The 17270-nt window shown below is 44.7% G+C and overlaps 1 protein-coding gene across 1 annotated transcript in view; it reads right to left on the reverse strand.

Moving 5' to 3' along the window:
• Positions 1-12499, reverse strand: part of AKNAD1 (AKNA domain containing 1) — a 38443-nt gene extending 25944 nt beyond the window's left edge. The window contains exons 1-5 of the mRNA XM_036273202.1: positions 12415-12499; positions 6958-8025; positions 4392-4431; positions 4091-4239; positions 3934-3996 (exon numbers count right to left, since the gene is read on the reverse strand). Coding sequence (XP_036129095.1) covers positions 3934-3996; positions 4091-4239; positions 4392-4431; positions 6958-7932 — 1227 coding nt within the window. The 5' untranslated portion in view covers positions 7933-8025; positions 12415-12499. The remainder of the gene's footprint in view (positions 1-3933; positions 3997-4090; positions 4240-4391; positions 4432-6957; positions 8026-12414) is intronic.
• Positions 12500-17270: the final 4771 nt, after the last annotated feature.

The following is a 17270-nucleotide window of genomic DNA, read 5'->3' on the forward strand; positions in this document are numbered from 1 at the left end:
TTCTCCCCAGATCCATCCTCCATCTTTCTCCATGCCCCACCCAGGAGGCTGACCTTTCATGGATGGCATCAACAGGAGGAACTGAAGAAGGACCGTGTCTCTACCAAAAGCCACAGAACTTGTCAGCTACTCCTACAGCGACAGCTACTCTCCTTGGGCTTGAGCATCTGTCCTTCCTCCACCCCTTCTGCTCCACTGTTGTTTACATGACATGCTTTCTGTCGCTCACTGGTTTCCCTTAAGCTGCGCACACTGTTGTTGAATGATGCCTTATTAAACTCTCCTCAATTACTCCGTTGGAGCAGGCCACCTAGTTCCTGCCAGGCTGCTGACTGATTCTGTGACAGTGCCTCAGGGCTCAAGCATGGGCGATGGGCAGAATGTGAAAGCCCGGACTGAAATGAGGAATTTGGAAAGGCTAACAACTTTGAATGGAGATATCAGTATCAACAAGTTCTACAATGTTGTACAAGGGAGAATTCTCAGTGAGGGTGGGCTATCCAAGTGAAGATACAGACACTTGGCGAGATGAATGAGAAGTCTGGAGTAGAAACTAAAGAATTGGGAGCACAAACATGATGTTAAAGCCACGAGAAAGCACTAGGTGTTCAAAGGGAAGAGAAAAGAGAAGAAAGCCAATTATAAATTATAATTCAGGATCTTCGATTTTGAATCATGTTATGTCTCAGAAGAAGACAAGGCACAGTTTCCTCGCCATAAATGTTCCTCATGTAATTCTCATAACAACTCTGAGATGGAAGACATGCTACATGTCCAAGACTGTAGAGCCAATATGTAGAACTAATGCTGGCTGCTCCATAATCGAAATGCTTTCTGCTATGTTGTGCTGCTCATGCGAGAAGGTTGGTTTTAGCCTGTCTGGCCGTTTTCCAACACCAACCCAAAGGGGCCTGGAACTCTCAGACTAAGGCTGGTACTGTCAGGAGTCACCTTTCCTCGCCTCTCTGTCCCAACACGAATCCCCACATCCCCTCTAACACCAGGAAGAAACACCCTGACTCAAGGGCACAGAAGGCTAGTGCCTTCAACCAGGTCCCTCTGCTTTGCTCAACCCTTTCGAATTCTATGTTCTGCTTCCTGATAGATTGGGTTTCTGGAAATCACCTTTATCATTCACTCCTTAACTTCTGCAATCTGGCTTCCATAGACCCACCGCTTCACTGAAACTTGGCTGTAAAAGGTCTTTTATAACCTCTGGGCTGCCAAACCCAATGCAAATCTTCCTTTCCTTCCTTCCTTGAACATTCAACGGTGTGGCCCACTCCTCACTTCTAAAAACCCTCTTTTCTCTTGGCTTCTGCAGCTCTTCCCCTTCCAGGTCTGCCTTGACCTTTTGAGTCACTCCTCATAGGTCTCCTTGGGGAGCCCCTCTTCTTCCACCTGCCCCTGGTGCTGTTTCCCATGATTCCAACCTTGGACGTCACTGCTTACTCTGTGTGGTAGGCTGGGCAATCTCAGACACCCCATGGCGTCAACCCACAACAATACCCAGATTTACATTTTTGGCCCAAACAAGTCCTCTGAGGTCCAGATCCACTGCTCTGATTGCCTGCTGGAGCTCTCCAGTTGGGTGTCCAATAGGGAACTCCAATGTCCCAAACTGAATTTGCCTCCTGCCTGCCTCCCGCACCCATTCTGAACTGGATCTTCCACTTTTCTTCCTGACCTTGGTTGCCCAAGCTAGATTTCTTAAATTAATCCAAGCCTCCTCCCTTCCTTACTCACCCCTTTCAGTCGTCACCACTTCCTTAATCCTTTAGATTTGTTCCCTTCTCATCCTCATTGCTAGCCGTGGTTCCGGTTCTCATAACTTATTCTCTGGCTATGGCTGCCTAGCCAGTCTCTGTCCCTACAGTCTTGCCCCCGTGGTACTCACTTTTTCTTGGCTTTAAATCCTCCGGTATTGCCCATCGCTTAACCTCAGGATGAAATCCAAGCTCCTCAGCATGGTTTAAAGGGCTTTCATGATGTAGCCCTTGTCTACCTTTCTAGTCTCGTCCCTTCCTCTTCACCACATGTACCCTGAGCTCCATCTGGTCAACTGCAGTGCCATACAGTTCCTCACACTCTCAGCACTTTCTTGTCCCTGAGCCATTGCACCTGCTGGTTCCTTTTCCTGGAACAGCCCTTTGCCCCTACTGTGCCAACCCAGATGCCTCCCACAATACCCAGCTCAGCAGCCACTCCCAGGAAGCCTTCTAAAGAGCCTTGCTCTCACTGAAAGGGTGAGCCTCTTCTTGGCTGCCATTAGCATCATCTGTAACCTTTCTCAAGCACATCACTTGTCTGTTTACCAATCTGTTGTCCCTTGGAGACTATAAGCCGATTGAAAAAAAAAAATTGTTTCATCACCTCCAAATCCCTAGTGCCTGCTATAGAGGTCTGGGACATAGGAAGTACCTGGTAAGTGTTTGTTGAATGAATGAATGAATGACTTAATTAGTATGATGAATGAATGAATGAATGAATGATGAACCATGTCTCTTAACCTTTAGATCCTCCTAGTCTCTGAAGCACAGCCTGCCCTGAGCTTTGCTTATGTCCTTTACATCAGGACTTGTGACCACCTGCCTTACTGTTGACCTAGAGGCTTGGACTACATCTTCAACTTAGCACATTTCTGACTCTGGAGGTCTCAGCTTTTTTGCCCCGTTGCCAGGCTCCACCCCCACTTCCCATGACCCAGTCACTGATGAATAGGGCTGTGGTGGTTACAACAAAAATTAGTGATTTGATTAAATACAAGCAAGGATGTGGATTCCAAAGATTTTGATCTGAAAAGCACAGCTTCAAGATCAATTTTAAGTTTTCAGAGTTTTATATACTGAGATGCCAGATACTAGCAGTTCTTATAACCTATATCCTCTCGGACCCATCAACTTTGGATGGGACGGGCTCTCTAACCCTCTGTAACAGCTGGTGTGCTGTTCTCTTGGACCTGCCCTGGTCTCAGATTTATGATGTGTGACTGGCGAAGTAAACAGAAAACAGCCATAAGTAATAGGCCCCTGAGAAAGAGAGGGGGCCAAGCACTAGAGAAATAGAATTCTAAGCTCTTTTAGCCCCTATAACACAAAGCCCCTGACCTCAAATCATCAGTGATATCAGGATGTTGGGAAAGTGAGTTTGGGGATGAGAAAATGGGGTGAAGGGAAGAGAGGAAACAGCATAACTTAAGTCTGATGAACCTCAAAGGGCAGGGGGGTTGGGGAATGGGAAGAAATAAACCAAAGAACTTCTGTGCATATATGGATAACCAATGGACACGGACAATGGTGTGGGGAAGGCAGGAGGAGAGCCGGATTGGGGAGGAGGGGGCCAAGGGGGGTAAAAGGCGGGGACATTTATAATACATTCAACAATAAAGATAAGTTTTAAAAAAAATTAGCCGTGGCCAGTTTGGCTCAGCAGTTAGAGTGTCAGCCCAAGGACTAATGAGTCTTGGGTTCGATTCCAGTCAAGGGCACATACCTTGGTTGTGGTTTGTCCCCAGCCCTGGTCGGGTCGTGCGGGAGGCAACCAGTCGAGGTGGCTCTATCACATCAATATTTCTCTCTGTCTCTCTCTCTCTCTCCCTCCCTCCCTCCCTCCCACTCTATCAAATGATAAATGGGAAAAAAAACATTAACACAATTTTGTACCAAATAGTTACCAGATAACAAGCTTGAAACATGTTATTAAGAATCTTAATTCAGTTCAGTTTAGCACTACTTACTAAGGGCATAATATATATATGACACAAGGCCAGGCATCTGGGGGACATTTGGCTATGGAGAGACGAAGAAAATATTGCTGCCCTAACTTTCAGCAAAACATCTGCCAGAGCATTTCCACGCCCTCCAAGCAGAGAAGACATTTGTATTTACCCGGGAGGTTCCCTAGGAGAGATTTAAAAACCGGACAATTTATTACCAGCCTCTTGTCCTGCACGTGACAGGGAGCGTCCTGTGCTATGCTTTTGGAAAATTCTTGCACCTGCAGTGAAAAAATGCAGTATTTCATCAATGGCATGGGGTCTCATGTTTGAATTCAGTTACTTCTATTGTTTAATAAGCTTTAAAGGTGTTACTTTAGTCTTCAGCTGCTCAGTCTGTTCTTTTAATTTCTGACACATCTTTTTCCCTTGGGATATCTTTTGGAATATGTAAGAAGAACTTGAGGAAGGGTCTTTCTGAGAGGTTGCTGACAACTTAAAGAGACTTCTCTCAGATTCTGTTCCTATATAAGGAAGAGTAAGTTCTGGTTACCATTCATCTCAAGTTCACTGCAGATTTATTAAGTCCTGAAAACAGAAGTTGGCACCATTTGGTATTTTAAAAATGTTTTCAAAGTGTGTCCCTAAATGAAAGAAGTTGAAAAAATGCCAGTACCTGTGACTTGTTCTTGGTGAATATGTATTGCGGGCTCCATCTGAATAATTAAAGGATAAGAAAGCATTACAGTCGATAATGATCAGTGATGCCATCATTCAGAACCACCTGATGGGCTCTGGTCCCTGAGGCAGCCCAGCGTTGTTCAAGAGCTGGGGCCTGACGCCAAGGCTGAAGTACCCTCTGACACTGATCTGTGGGTGACCCAGGGCCACTGCTTATCACTGTAACCCTCAGATTCCTTAGCAGTAGAATGGGGACAGTAACAGAACCTACTCACAGGGTCCTTATGAGGGTTAAAAGTTAAGTACTTAGCACAGTATCAGGCACGTTAGTTGTCAGTACTGTCATGTCTGATACTATTATGGGGGACATGCAAACTGTCTCCAGAAACTGGATCGTAAGCTCCATGAGGGCAGAGACCACTGCGGTCTTGTCAGCAGGTGTGTTGCTCTCACGAGCGCCAATCTCATGGGAGCCACACTTAGGGAAGACGATACAGTAGCGCCCATTCAGTTCCAAACGCGTCAAGATCCTGATTTTTACCAGGACACGCCCCCTCCTGTTCACCACGCTGGCTGAGCAGGAGTTTAAATTCCAGAGTGATTCACCCTGACGGGCTGCCCATCGTTCACAACACGCAAACCTCAGAAACACACCAGTGCCAGGAGCTAAAGTGTCGTGGTCACACTAGACTACGATTATTATGAATGTCTCAGTGGTATGATGGATATGGAACCGAGAGAGTCCAGTTCTCCAAGCTGAACTGAGAGGACTAGAGAGAAACCCGACACCTGACTTGAGACTCCCACTTCCGGAGAGGGGAGCCCGACACCCATCTGCTCCTGCTAACCACAGCACAGAGAGGTGCACACCCAGAGGGTTCTCCTGCAGGCGGGATGAGGAACCCCGAGATTGCTGTGTCACAGGGGTGCAGATTTCTCCGAGCCTTACAGAAGCATCCCAGTGCAGACTAGATGGGCTGCGGCTCCAGGGGTGTGTGTGCGGAGGAGGGGGTGTTTCTGCTCAGCTCCCCAGCAGGGCATTCAGTTGACAAAGAAGGGGGTTGGAGCATGAAAAGGTGGAAATGGCGGCAGGCAGGGAGGCTCAGGGTTCTCTTCATACGAGGCTTAAAAGAAAGAACATGCAGTCCTGGCAAAGTGCCAGGAAAAAGAAACTATTGACTTTGATTATCAATGTGAATTTACCCACCTATTGACCATCAAATAATCCACGAGATCCTGAGCCTCAGGTTGGGAAGTTGGATGGGGGGATGGGAAGATAGGTAAAAGGGAAATAGTATAAATTAAATATTAACAAAATGTTGGACGAAATAGTTACCAATATAACAATCTTTTTTTTTTTTTTCTAAATCCTTACCTGAGGATATTTTTCCATTTATCTTCAGATAGAGTGGGGGAGGGGAGACATTGATGTGAGAGAGAACAACTGATTGGTTGCCTCCCGCTCGACCCTGACCAGGGCCTGGGACCAAACTGCAACCAAGGTACATGCCCTTGACCGGAATCAAACCCTAGACTCTCTGGTCCACGAGCTGACGCTCTAACCACTGAGCAAAACCGACCAGGGCTCAATATAATCTTGAAAGATATTATGAAAGATCTTCAATTTAGCATTAATTCAGTTCAATTTAGCATTAATAACTAGGGGTGTAGTATATGGAGGGCACAGGCCAGGCTCTGGGGAAGGTAGGCAATGGAGAGGTGAGGCAAGGTTGTTGCCCAGAGTCTTCAAGTCTGGTGGAAGAAGCAGAGATGTCCAGATTATTAGGACTCGAAGCAGGCTGAGATAAATGCCTGGCAGAATACTAACGAAGGATGGAGAAGATGTGGCTGGGGGTTCTGAGAAGTCCCGTGGCCCGCGGGGAATTGGGCCATGAAGACGAGCGGCTCTCTGGTGAGCAGAGGTGGGCTGACCCTTGTGAGGCAGGAGTTCCGAGTCCGCAGAGCCTGACGAGGGGAGGGGACCAGCCAGGTAACTGGGGATGACTCCTGGGGCAGGGGAGCTCAGTTTCAAAGGGTAGGATGAAGTAAAAAAAAAAAAAAGATGGGTAAACTCAAATTCCAGGTCGAAGAATTTGGATTTTATTCTATGATGTGTTGTTGTTAGTCCAGTCCGTGCATGAGGGCACCCACTGGGCTTCTGAGAGGTCATACTACTCGGCCAGAACTGGAACCCGGAACCTCAGTTTCTTTTTTTTTTTTTTTTTTATCCTCACTCGAGGACATTTTCCCATTTTTTTTTTTTGTTCAGATAGAGCGGGAGAGAGAGAGAGGAAGAGAGAGAGAGAGAGAAACATCTACGTGAAGGGACACATCGAGTGGCTGCCACCCGCACGACCAACCAGGGCCGGGGACAAACTGCAACCGAGGTATGTGCCCTTAGCGGGAACCGAACCCGGGTCTCTCTGTACCGCAGGCCGATGCTCCAACCGCTGAGCCAAACCGGCCAGGGCCGGAACCTCAGTTTCAATCACCTTCCAGAGACCTGCTGAGGCAGATGAGGGCCCCCAAGCCTGTGTTTCCCGGAGACGACGTTCACTTACCTCTGTCTGTCGTGAAGGGTCCGCAGTCTTCCTTTTCTGCTCCTCTCTCTCCACACAGTGTGACCCAGACACACTGTCTAACATATCCTGCACAAGAGCTAACCTGTCTCCCAGTTCAGGAGGAAAGCTGGCTTGTTTATCCACTGGAAGCAGTTTATCAGTTATGTTCTTTTTAGGGATTTTCACTTGGGAAGCAACATTAGAGAAATCAGAGAAATGGTAATGGACTTGGTCGTATTTGAACCCATGGCCTGATCTTGTTTTTTCAGGCTGCAGTTTCTGCCATGTCTGCCCTTGGCAGCCTTTTTGTTTATTGCTTGGACTCTTCGTTGTAGTTAGAAAATTGGAACTTTCTGGAAGGCTGCCATCTCCAGCAGCCACTGGCTCTTCCAACTCGGGGGTGCTTTCTTCTGCCGTGGCTGGAGAGCGGCTGGGCCCACTGCCGCTTCCGTCGTCCCTCGTGGGGCTGAGTTGGCCAGTGAGTTCTGGAGTTTGTTCTTGTGGCCAAGAACTCTTAATATAACGCAAAAGAATATTTTTAACAATAGCTTCATCAAGACGTTCAGCACTAGAGATCTCTGGGAGAGCGTCACAGTTAATGCTCTGGCCTTTTAAAAATTCCTCTTTGGAAAAACGATGCTGTAAAATATCAGAACTGTGTGACTTGGAAGGGTCTCCTTTATGAGCTGGGATATGGAGGTTCGGGGTGCATTGTTGCCCTTTATCACATTTTTCCTGGACAGCGGTTTCACCCAGAGTCAGGGCTGGGTCTGTGTGTCTGCACGGCCCTCCGCGTGCAGCCTTTCCTCGCGGGGCCCCCACTGCTGAAGTCACGTGGTCTGAGACGTCCAGGATGTCACTTTTCGAGGGCAAATTACGATCACTGTAGAGCTTAATTTGGGAGAAATGCCCATCATACGGCGAATCCTCCTGTTGCTTCAAAGTCGTAAGTTCGGAGAAGTCGGCTTCATCCATGTGGGCAGCCTGGCCTCCGTCCTTGTACCTGCCCTGGATGTTCTGTGACAACAGATCTGGTTTTCACTGACTGTCCTCGCTATGTGTCCTGTTCTGTGCAAAAAGAGAAGAGCCTCGTTGTCAAATATATTAGAATAATGTACGGAACTAGAGTGTCCCAGTGTCTCTGCCAGGACAGAACGGGGGCTTCTCACTGAGGGTGATGTAGTCATAACCACGAGGGCAGAACGCTCAGCTGAGAGCTAAGCCACCCTAAGTACTGCGTGGCCATGCCCGATGTCTGTGCGCAAGGGGAAAGGAGGGGACTGACTGACACATTCGTTAAATGGAGGAAGACACTGGTCTCTGGTTAGTGACCGAATGCTTATCAACAAGTCTTAGGAAATACTATTCACCTGGAATTTATTCTCCCCAGACAGGAGCTTGGGATGCAAGGACTGGTTTCTTTCAAGTCCTGTGGCATCGCTTTCCCACACATCACTGATGGGCCTCTGAACGGTGTGGCATTAGACGTGGGCTGGCTGCTCACAGCCACCCGCCTTCTCACCCATTCTTGAAGACACTCTGGTCCCCTCTCCTGCTTTCCCCTTGGGTGTGCTGGGGAGAGGCAGAGAAGGGTGGACAGAAGGATGACCGAGGAGCAGAAGGAATCCCCCTTCTGAGCACAGCTCGGCAGCGAGGCTGCCGTCTCTGAGCAGCCCGACGAGCGGCCAGGTAGCCTAGGGATACTCCTGACAATGTTCCGAGCAAGACCAGCTGCCTTTTGATATGTTGTTTTTTCTTTTAAACAAAATTGAAAACATCCATTTAGATATCTCTTCCTGATTTGTGAACTTATGGGATAACTCCTTCAAAGTAGTAAAATTTCCTTCAGTGCCCTGGCCAGGTGGCTCAGTTGGTTGGAGCATCATCCCATACACCAAAGGGTTTCAGTTCAATTCCCGGTCACAGCACATACCTACGTTGCGGGTTTGATCCCCTCGGGACATGTACAGGAGTCAGCTGATAGATGTTTCTCTCTCTCTCTTCCCACCTCTCTCCCTCTCACTAAATATATCCTCAAGTGAGGATTTTAAAAAAGGCTACCACCCGAAATAAAAAATAAACAAAATGTATGAATATATTTTTTAAATTTCCTCCAGTTTTAGGTGGAATAACAGGCTCTGACTCACCACCAGCCAACCCCCCTTGCCCATATAATGATGGGGCTGGATGAGTGCATCTTTGAGGCCTCTCCCTATCCACATTTTTATGAGTCTACGAAAGTGTGATTATTAGGTAACCTAAAGAACTAAAGTAATATGTTAGATCAAAAAAATTGAATTAAACTCTCCAAAAAATAAGGAGTACAAACTAAATGCAGTAAAGACATCTATTAAATATTGTACAAAAATATTGATTTATAGATAAGTGCCAGTGTTGGAGAACTCAAATGGAAAGATATTTTGTTGAGAGGGAAAGAGAGAAGAAGGGGGAAGTGGGAGGAATCATCACTTCAGGGTCCCTTTAAATTATTTACAGCATCTTCTATTTACTGTGAAGGGAGCAGTATCGTCACGAACAGCGTTACAGCTCCAACTCGAGTCGAAGAACAGGGTCAGTGCTCCCCAGGAAAGTCAGAAGCACAGTGGTAAAGTAGGAGTTGGAAGACCTGGATTTGAATTCCTGCTTCTCCACTCAAGCTATACGCCATTGGGCAAGTTATTTAACTCTCCTGGGTCTTAGTTTCTTCTGAAAAATCGGAATAATACTACCCAGTTCACAGGATTGCGAGATGAACATGAGCTGATAGTGCACCTAACGCTCCTGGAACAGTGCCTGGCACGGAGCGAGCCCTCAATAAATGGCAGTTTAAAAATGAAAAACAAAACCAACCTCAGTGCTGGAATACTGAAGGATGCCCAGGTACAGAAGGCGAGGTACTCTTTATCCATGGGGACATTTAAAGAGCAAAGGAAAAAATAGCATGCAAGAGACACACTCTCTATAAGAGCCTTGAAACTATTTTTAAAATCTACCTGTAAATGAGTATCTTGTTTGATGGTGAAAACTATCACTGAATAATTTTAAGTAAAACATTGTCTAAGACATCCAATTGACCAACAGGTACAAAAAAAGATGCTCAACATCAGCAATCATCAGGAAAATGCAAATCAACACCACAGAGAGATACCAGCTCACGCCTGTGAGGATGGCTGTCATCGAGAAGACAGGAGACAGGTGTTGGTGAGGATGTGGAGAAAAGGGAACCCTCGTGCACTGTGGTGGGAATGTGAACCGGTGCAGCCACTATGGAAAATAGTACGGAGGGTCCTCAAAAAGTTAAAAATGTATCTACCATGTAATCCAGCAATTCCACTTCTGGGTATATACCCCAAGGAAATGAAATTAGGATCTCAAAGAGATATCTGCACTCCATGTCAATTCACATTGTTCACAATAGCCAAGAGGTGGGAAAAAACCTAAGTCAATGAATGAATGGATAAAAAAGATGTGATATATATACAATGAAATGTTAAGACACAAGAAAGGACATCCTGCCATCTGCAACAACGTGAATGGACGTTGAGCACATTATGCTAAGTGAAATAAGTCAGAGAAAGACAAGTACTGTCTGATATCACGTCTATGTGAAATCTAAAAAAGCCAAACTCGTAAAAACAGAGTAAAATGGTGGGAACCAGGGGCTGGGGTGGAGGGAGAGGGATAGGGTAGATGATGTTGAAGGGCACAAACTTACAACAAGTAGTTATCAGTTTACATAAGCCCTAGAGAGCTAATGCACAGTATAGTGACTATTGACAAGAATATCATATTCAAACTTAATTATTCTACTCACTAAAAAGAAATAATAATTATGTAACTTGATAGAGGTGCTATCACTAGAATGGCAATTGTATCACAATATATAAATAAATGTATCAGCTTAACATTCTATACCTTAAAATTATACAGTGTTATATGTCACATAGGTTTCAATTTTTCTTTAAAAAATTGTGTAAGTTTTGAGGGGAAAAAATAGTATCTTTAAATGCCTACAGAGAAAAGAGAAAGATAAATGCTAGTTTTTCAGGACTGTCGATGAAGCAAGCTACAGCCCCAGACTCATCCTCATGCCTTCTCTGTATCTTGAGGTGCCAGCGGCAGAGCTCCAAGGCCTTCCAACCAAGAAGAAAAGACCCTTTGCTGGCCAGATCCTAGTTCCTAACTATCATTCTATTTACACTGCTAACATTTAACATTGGCTAGGATTCTTAAGGAAGAAGAGAGAGAGAGAGACCACCAAGATGAACCAGAAGCCTGTATGTAACTCTCCTGTTACATACAGGAAAATAGCTTCTGTTATCATTACTGTTATTGTTATTTCCTTTCTGTGCAAAATAGCAAAAGGTGTTCTTCTGGTAAAGGACAATCTACATTCTTAGAATTGTAATGGGCCCCTTACAGGTCGCTGGAAGGAATCGGAACATCTTCCCACAAAGATATCAGGTTCCATCTTGGACTCCAAAGGTTTGTTCAAAGAGATTCCGGTCAGAACCCAATTTGACTCACTGAGTTCAGGTGAACACACTTGGGGCCGTGACTGTTTATGCAGCTACACTGACCATTATGTGCTCAGCAACAGCTCACAGATCCCCCTGCGCGTGAGCACTGAGCACGTGAGGCCAGCACCTCCCAGTGGCCCCGCCCTGTGAAAACGCTGCCGTCTGCCCCAGCCAGGAATGAACAGCAGGGTGCTCAGCATGCTGACAGCTATTCCCTGTGTGGTTTGCTTTATTATGAAGTCTGAATTTGGGGCCGAACTGCTGACTCATTTGCCAGTTAAGAGAAGAAGATACCGTGGCCAGGATGGCTGGGAATTCAACTGAGAATGTCTGTAGATGGAAAATCCCAAATCCTTAGTATTTAGGGGCCAGAGATGGTCAGTGAATCGTTGTCTCAGGTTGGTGCGTGATGTCTATTCTATTCACTAAGCCCATTAGTAGTAATACAAGTGTTATATATCTGAGGAGTGTTTCCATCTTCAAAGGAAAACCCTGGGGCTTTGTGCCTGTGAGTCTCTTACTCTCATCCCCAGCACCCTCTGCTCTGTGTTCTGCTAACCTCCAGACAGGCTGCATATGACCCAGAGATAGGGGGGAAGGCAGGGGCTGTGTCTACCCACCCTTCCCTGCCTCCCTCCAGTAAAGTACCAGCCACTTCACACTCACAGGCCCTGTGTCACTCTTCTACCAGCAGCCCACTGACTATAATGAAAATCGGAGTTGACTTTAGGAGGCAATGTCTCGACAATCCGATTTCTTTTTGCTCCTTCACACATGTGTCATTAAGAACGTGAATAGGCTACAGTTAGGAGCTTTAAGTATGTGACCCCCATGACATTTTGCACTGCATGTGGCACCTGCTGCTCTAAGTGTTCAACTAGCTCACCCCGCAGCCAACACAAACAGGCAAAACAAGGCAGCAGCAACAGAAACTCACCTCCCTCTGGACCTCATGGAGTGAACCAGCCGAAGGGCCTTGAAACACAGATGAGCAATCCTTTAATTCAAAGTCATCCTTCTTTTTTTCAGTAGTTGGAAGTTGTCTACAATTGAACAACAGAATAAAAACTAAGCTTCAAAATCATGCTGGGTCTGCTTCTGCATTCCTTCCACTGCAAGAAATCAGTTTGAAGATGACATAGGGAACTGCTGGTGTGACCTAAACTTCATTGGGGTGGGGGTGGGGCGTTCAGAAATACTTAGTTTGATGCTGTTTTCATCCTCAAGTTCTCTCCCTCTATTCCTACCTCAAGATTTCTATTTGCCCATGAAAGCAAATCGGAGATGTCTCGGAATAGTGTGTGCTAGGCCACACCCAGAGGTCCAGTGTTCACGGATTTTGTATCCAGTGGATGGTGTTTCTAGATTAAAATATTTTCAGCGGTAACATGATACAAACTCCCTCTGCAGTGACTGCATTTGATGACACTCTGGTAACCCTATCAGCTAACTTTATCTCAGAACTCTGGCTGCCCACCGGTGCAGCAGGGTCTGTGTAACCATATACCATGCAGTGTGGCTTCAGTCTGTTATGCTGAGTGGCAGCAGGGAGGCACTTTGATGGTGCAACAAACCGATCCAGCCCTCCCTGAGGAGACAGATGGCTCTATTATTTACAGTCAGTCTTAGCGATGTAGGCTTTCTGGGAGTGCGCATGGCTTTGATGACCAGCTGTTACAAATTATTTATCCCAAAACTATTTTAAAAGTCAGAACAGAAAAATCTTTGAAACTGAGCAAACCAGTATTTGGAGAAGCTTCTTCTTGGTGTTTTCCCAGCAGCCCTTCTTGTTTTTCTTGCCCTTTGGGGTCAGTGCTCTTCTTATCATCATTGATGGTCTACTTTGTTCTGTAAGCCATGGACATTCACTGTGCTTTGGGAACATTTAGAAAACTCTTGCCAGTTGATTTCCCAAGAATAATTCTACTAACAACATTTAAAACACTGATTTAAAATATATAATTTTTAAATAAGACATTGTCCCTTCCCTAAACTTTTTAGCTTAAGTTTGGCAACCTCTGCCTAGAGCTAAGAAGAGCCAGGATATTTTAGAAAAATTATTTCTCTTTTATTTAAAAACGTATCTTTCTCTCCCCCGCCTTTTACTCCCAGTCTAAAGGAGAAACATTGACTTAAAATTATAAATTTAAAAATATATAATGAATATAATATCAAACATATGTTGATGCCTGATCTATATTCCTCAAAATGATTTCTAAAAGTTATGATTTTGAAAAAAGTCTATCCTTGTATTAGGAAAAACAAAAATCTAGAGGATGAGTTCCCCAAATCTCAATGTGGCAGGATTACAGGTAATTTTATTTTCTTTTTTTTCTTTCTTTTTTTTTTTTTTATCCTCACCCGAGGACATTTTTCCATTTTTTGTACAGATAGAGTGGGAGGGAGATAGAGAAAGAGAAAGAGAGAGAGAGAGAGAGAGAAACATCGACGTGAAAGAGACACATTGAGTGGCTGCCACCCGCACGACCAACCAGGGCCGGGGACAAACTGCAACCGAGGTACGTGCCCTTAGCAGGAACCAAACCCGGGTCTCTCCGGACCGCAGGCCAACACTCCAACCGCTGAGCCAAACTGGCCAGGGCAAATTTTATTTTCTTATTAGAGTTGTTCATTTATGTATTAAGAAAATATTATTGAACATCCTATTAGTTGCAAGTCACTATGCTAGGTCCTGGGATGACGAAGAAATGTAGAAAATGGTTAGGAGTGTGGACTTTGTTGCCAGACTGAGTTTGTAGCTAGGCTCGACTACCCACTAGCTGTGCAACCATGAACAAGTTGCTTAACTTTTCTGTTGCTCAGTTTGTCCATCTGTAAAGTGAGGATATAAATAACACTGCCATATAGGGTTGTGAGGATTTGGGAAACGGATTTTTTTAAATGAGCACATCCATTGTACTTAATACATGCCTTATACTGTTTGGAACACTTTACAAATATTAATTCATTAATTGCATGCAGAGGATTTAGAATATTGTACACTGTAAATGGTGATACATGCTATTAAGGTAGGAAAAGCGTTTGAAAAAGAAAGGGGAAACTTTCTTGAGATAGGATAGGCAGGGAAGGACTTTCTGAGGAAGTGCTTTTCAAGCTGGAGCCAGAAGGATGCAAAACCAGCCATGCAGAGTTGGGCAGTGTTCTTGGTTGAGGGGGCACATCTGCAAAGGCCTGAGGCTGAAAAAGAACACTGTACTGGGGAATCTGAAAGGAGCTAGTGTGGGTGGGGACAGTGAAGATTGAAGAGATGGACGTCGCCGTGGCCATGTGGTTCCGTTGTTGGAGTGTGGTCCCATACACCAAAAGGTTTCAGTTTTGATTCTTGGTCAGGGCATATGCCTAGGTTGCGGCTTCCATCCCCAATCAGGGGCATGTACAGGAGGCAACCGACTGATTGAAGTTTCTCTCTCTCTCTCTCCCCCGCCGCCCCCTTTCTTCTTTCCCTCCCTTCCTTTTTCTCTAAAAAATCAATTGAAAAAATATATCCTTAGGTGAGGATTAAAATAAATAAATAAAACAAAGAGATGGACGTCTTCAAGATACAAGACATATTTCGGAGAGAAAAATCATCGGAACCTGGCAATGTGCTCTGAACGTGGTGAGGACAAGAGAGGAATTAATTGAGACTCCTTTGTCATGCTTTCTTGTATTTTCCAAGTATTTTATAATAATATCATGTGAATCAGTAAGAAAATGCCTCAGACAGCAAAGGATATTAATTCACAGAAAAGGAAATGTACATGGCATTTTAAAATATGCAAAACTGATTACCTTCATTAGAGCATTTTGTTGTATAGGTTAGCCCAGCGATTTTCAACCTTTTTCAGCTCATGGGACACATAAACTAATTACTAAAATTCTGTGGCACACTGAAAAATATATTTTTTGCTGATTTAAAAAAAGAGTATAATTTCGATTCATTCACACTGTGTTGGCCATGGTCATTTTTTTTTTTTTTTTTTTATCCTCACTTTGCAAGATGAGGACAACTTTACCTTAAAGCAGCGGTTCTCAACCTGGGGATCGCACGACCCTTTCACAGAGGTCACCTAAGACATAACTGTAGCAAAATTACAGTTATGAAGTAGCAACTTCAAAATAATTTTATGGTTGGGGGTCACCACAACATGAGGAGCTGTATTAAAGGGCCGCAGCATTAGGAAGGTTGAGAACCACTGCAAAGGGTCAATGTAGAAATAAAATAAAATAATGCATTTACTAAGTCCAGTGTCTGTCAGGCAGTCAGTCGGCAAATGGTAGCCATTGGCTGGGGAACCAAAGTCCTCACACTGCACAGAGCCTCCACCCTCACCCTCGCCCAGTGAGTTCTATGTTTCGAACTATGTGGCTAGGGATGCTCTCTACCTAAGTGTGGGATGTTGGACTTGGGTTATGCCTATTTGAGCTTTAACACACACATAGGGTCTCTAACAGTGTGTGGCACATAATATCTAATAAATAGTAGCCTTAAAAAATTATTGCCCTGCTGGTGTGGCTCAGTGGATTGAGCACCGTCCTGTGGACTGAGAGGTCCCGGTTTGATTCCCCGTCAGGGCACGTGCCCAGGTTGTGGGCTCGATCCCCAGAAGAGGGCGGCAGGAGGCAGCCAATCCATGTATCTCTCTCACATCAATATTTCTCTCTTCCTTCCTCTATCAAAAAATTAATGAAAACATATTTTTTAAAAGTTTATTAACTATTACATAAACTATATCTTTTAGTACTTCAAAAGTTTAGCTTTTTAAGTCAATCTGTCTGGTTTTACATAAGAGAGAATTTGAAATGTAAATTATGCCCTTGTAGAAAAACAATAGTTCTCACTATTTCCTTAACCCTTTTTTTAAAAAGTCACTTTAAATAGTAATCAAATAGATGCCCCCCACACACCCATGATTGTGAAGTGACTATTACCTATTTATCCAATGCTAAAATGCCAACTTTATCAGCCAGCATTAGCTGCTATATTAAAATACTGGAAGTGACAGCTACAGAAAGGGTAAATAACACTCAACATTTAGCCTCTTATTATAGGCTTGTGTGGCTAAATAAACATTAATTAATTTCAGCACCCACCCAGGTGAGGTCTTTCTTCACCCTCTTCACCTGCCAAGTGATACCATCATCACAGAGACAGAACCTCAATGCAGTGCTCAGCAGTTCAGGACAGGAGATAATTACCTGCTCAAAAGATAACGGTGTTTTACATCTAAATCACACTTTTAACTGAGAAGATCCAGCCACATTAGAAACTCTAAACACTCTCAGAGACTTAATAAGCATCTCCCTTTAACCTTGGGGATGAGATGGGAGGAGGGGAAGCAACTAAGCCCAAATCGCAAAGCAGTGAGGATTGAGTCTTTTGGATTCAACTAGTAGGTGGGAAGTGGAGCAGGTGAATGTTTATTGAGGGCCTACTATGTTCTAGGCCCTCTATATCATCTCATTCATCCTCTCCAGCCCCCCAAAATAAATACCACCATGTCAACCCCCCATTAAGATGAGAAAGGTGCTCAGAGGAATAGCCAGGGTCAGTCTGATTCCAAAGCCAACTCACTTCTGCTCCTGTTAGACCATGTGTCCCTAAGTGGAAGCAAAAACAGAAATGGTCAGATTCACCAAAGTTTTTCTTTTTTAACAGGATGTAATTCTGTTAGTTTTCTATTTCTGCTGTAACAAGTTTAATATCACAAACTTAGTAGCTTAAAACAACACAAATTAGTCCTGGCCAGTTTGGCTCAGCAGTTAGTCAGCCTGCAGACCAAAGTGTTGAGG

Source organism: Molossus molossus, unplaced genomic scaffold, assembly GCF_014108415.1.
Source record: "Molossus molossus isolate mMolMol1 unplaced genomic scaffold, mMolMol1.p scaffold_m16_p_20, whole genome shotgun sequence".
Classification (NCBI taxonomy): Eukaryota; Metazoa; Chordata; class Mammalia; order Chiroptera; family Molossidae; genus Molossus; species Molossus molossus.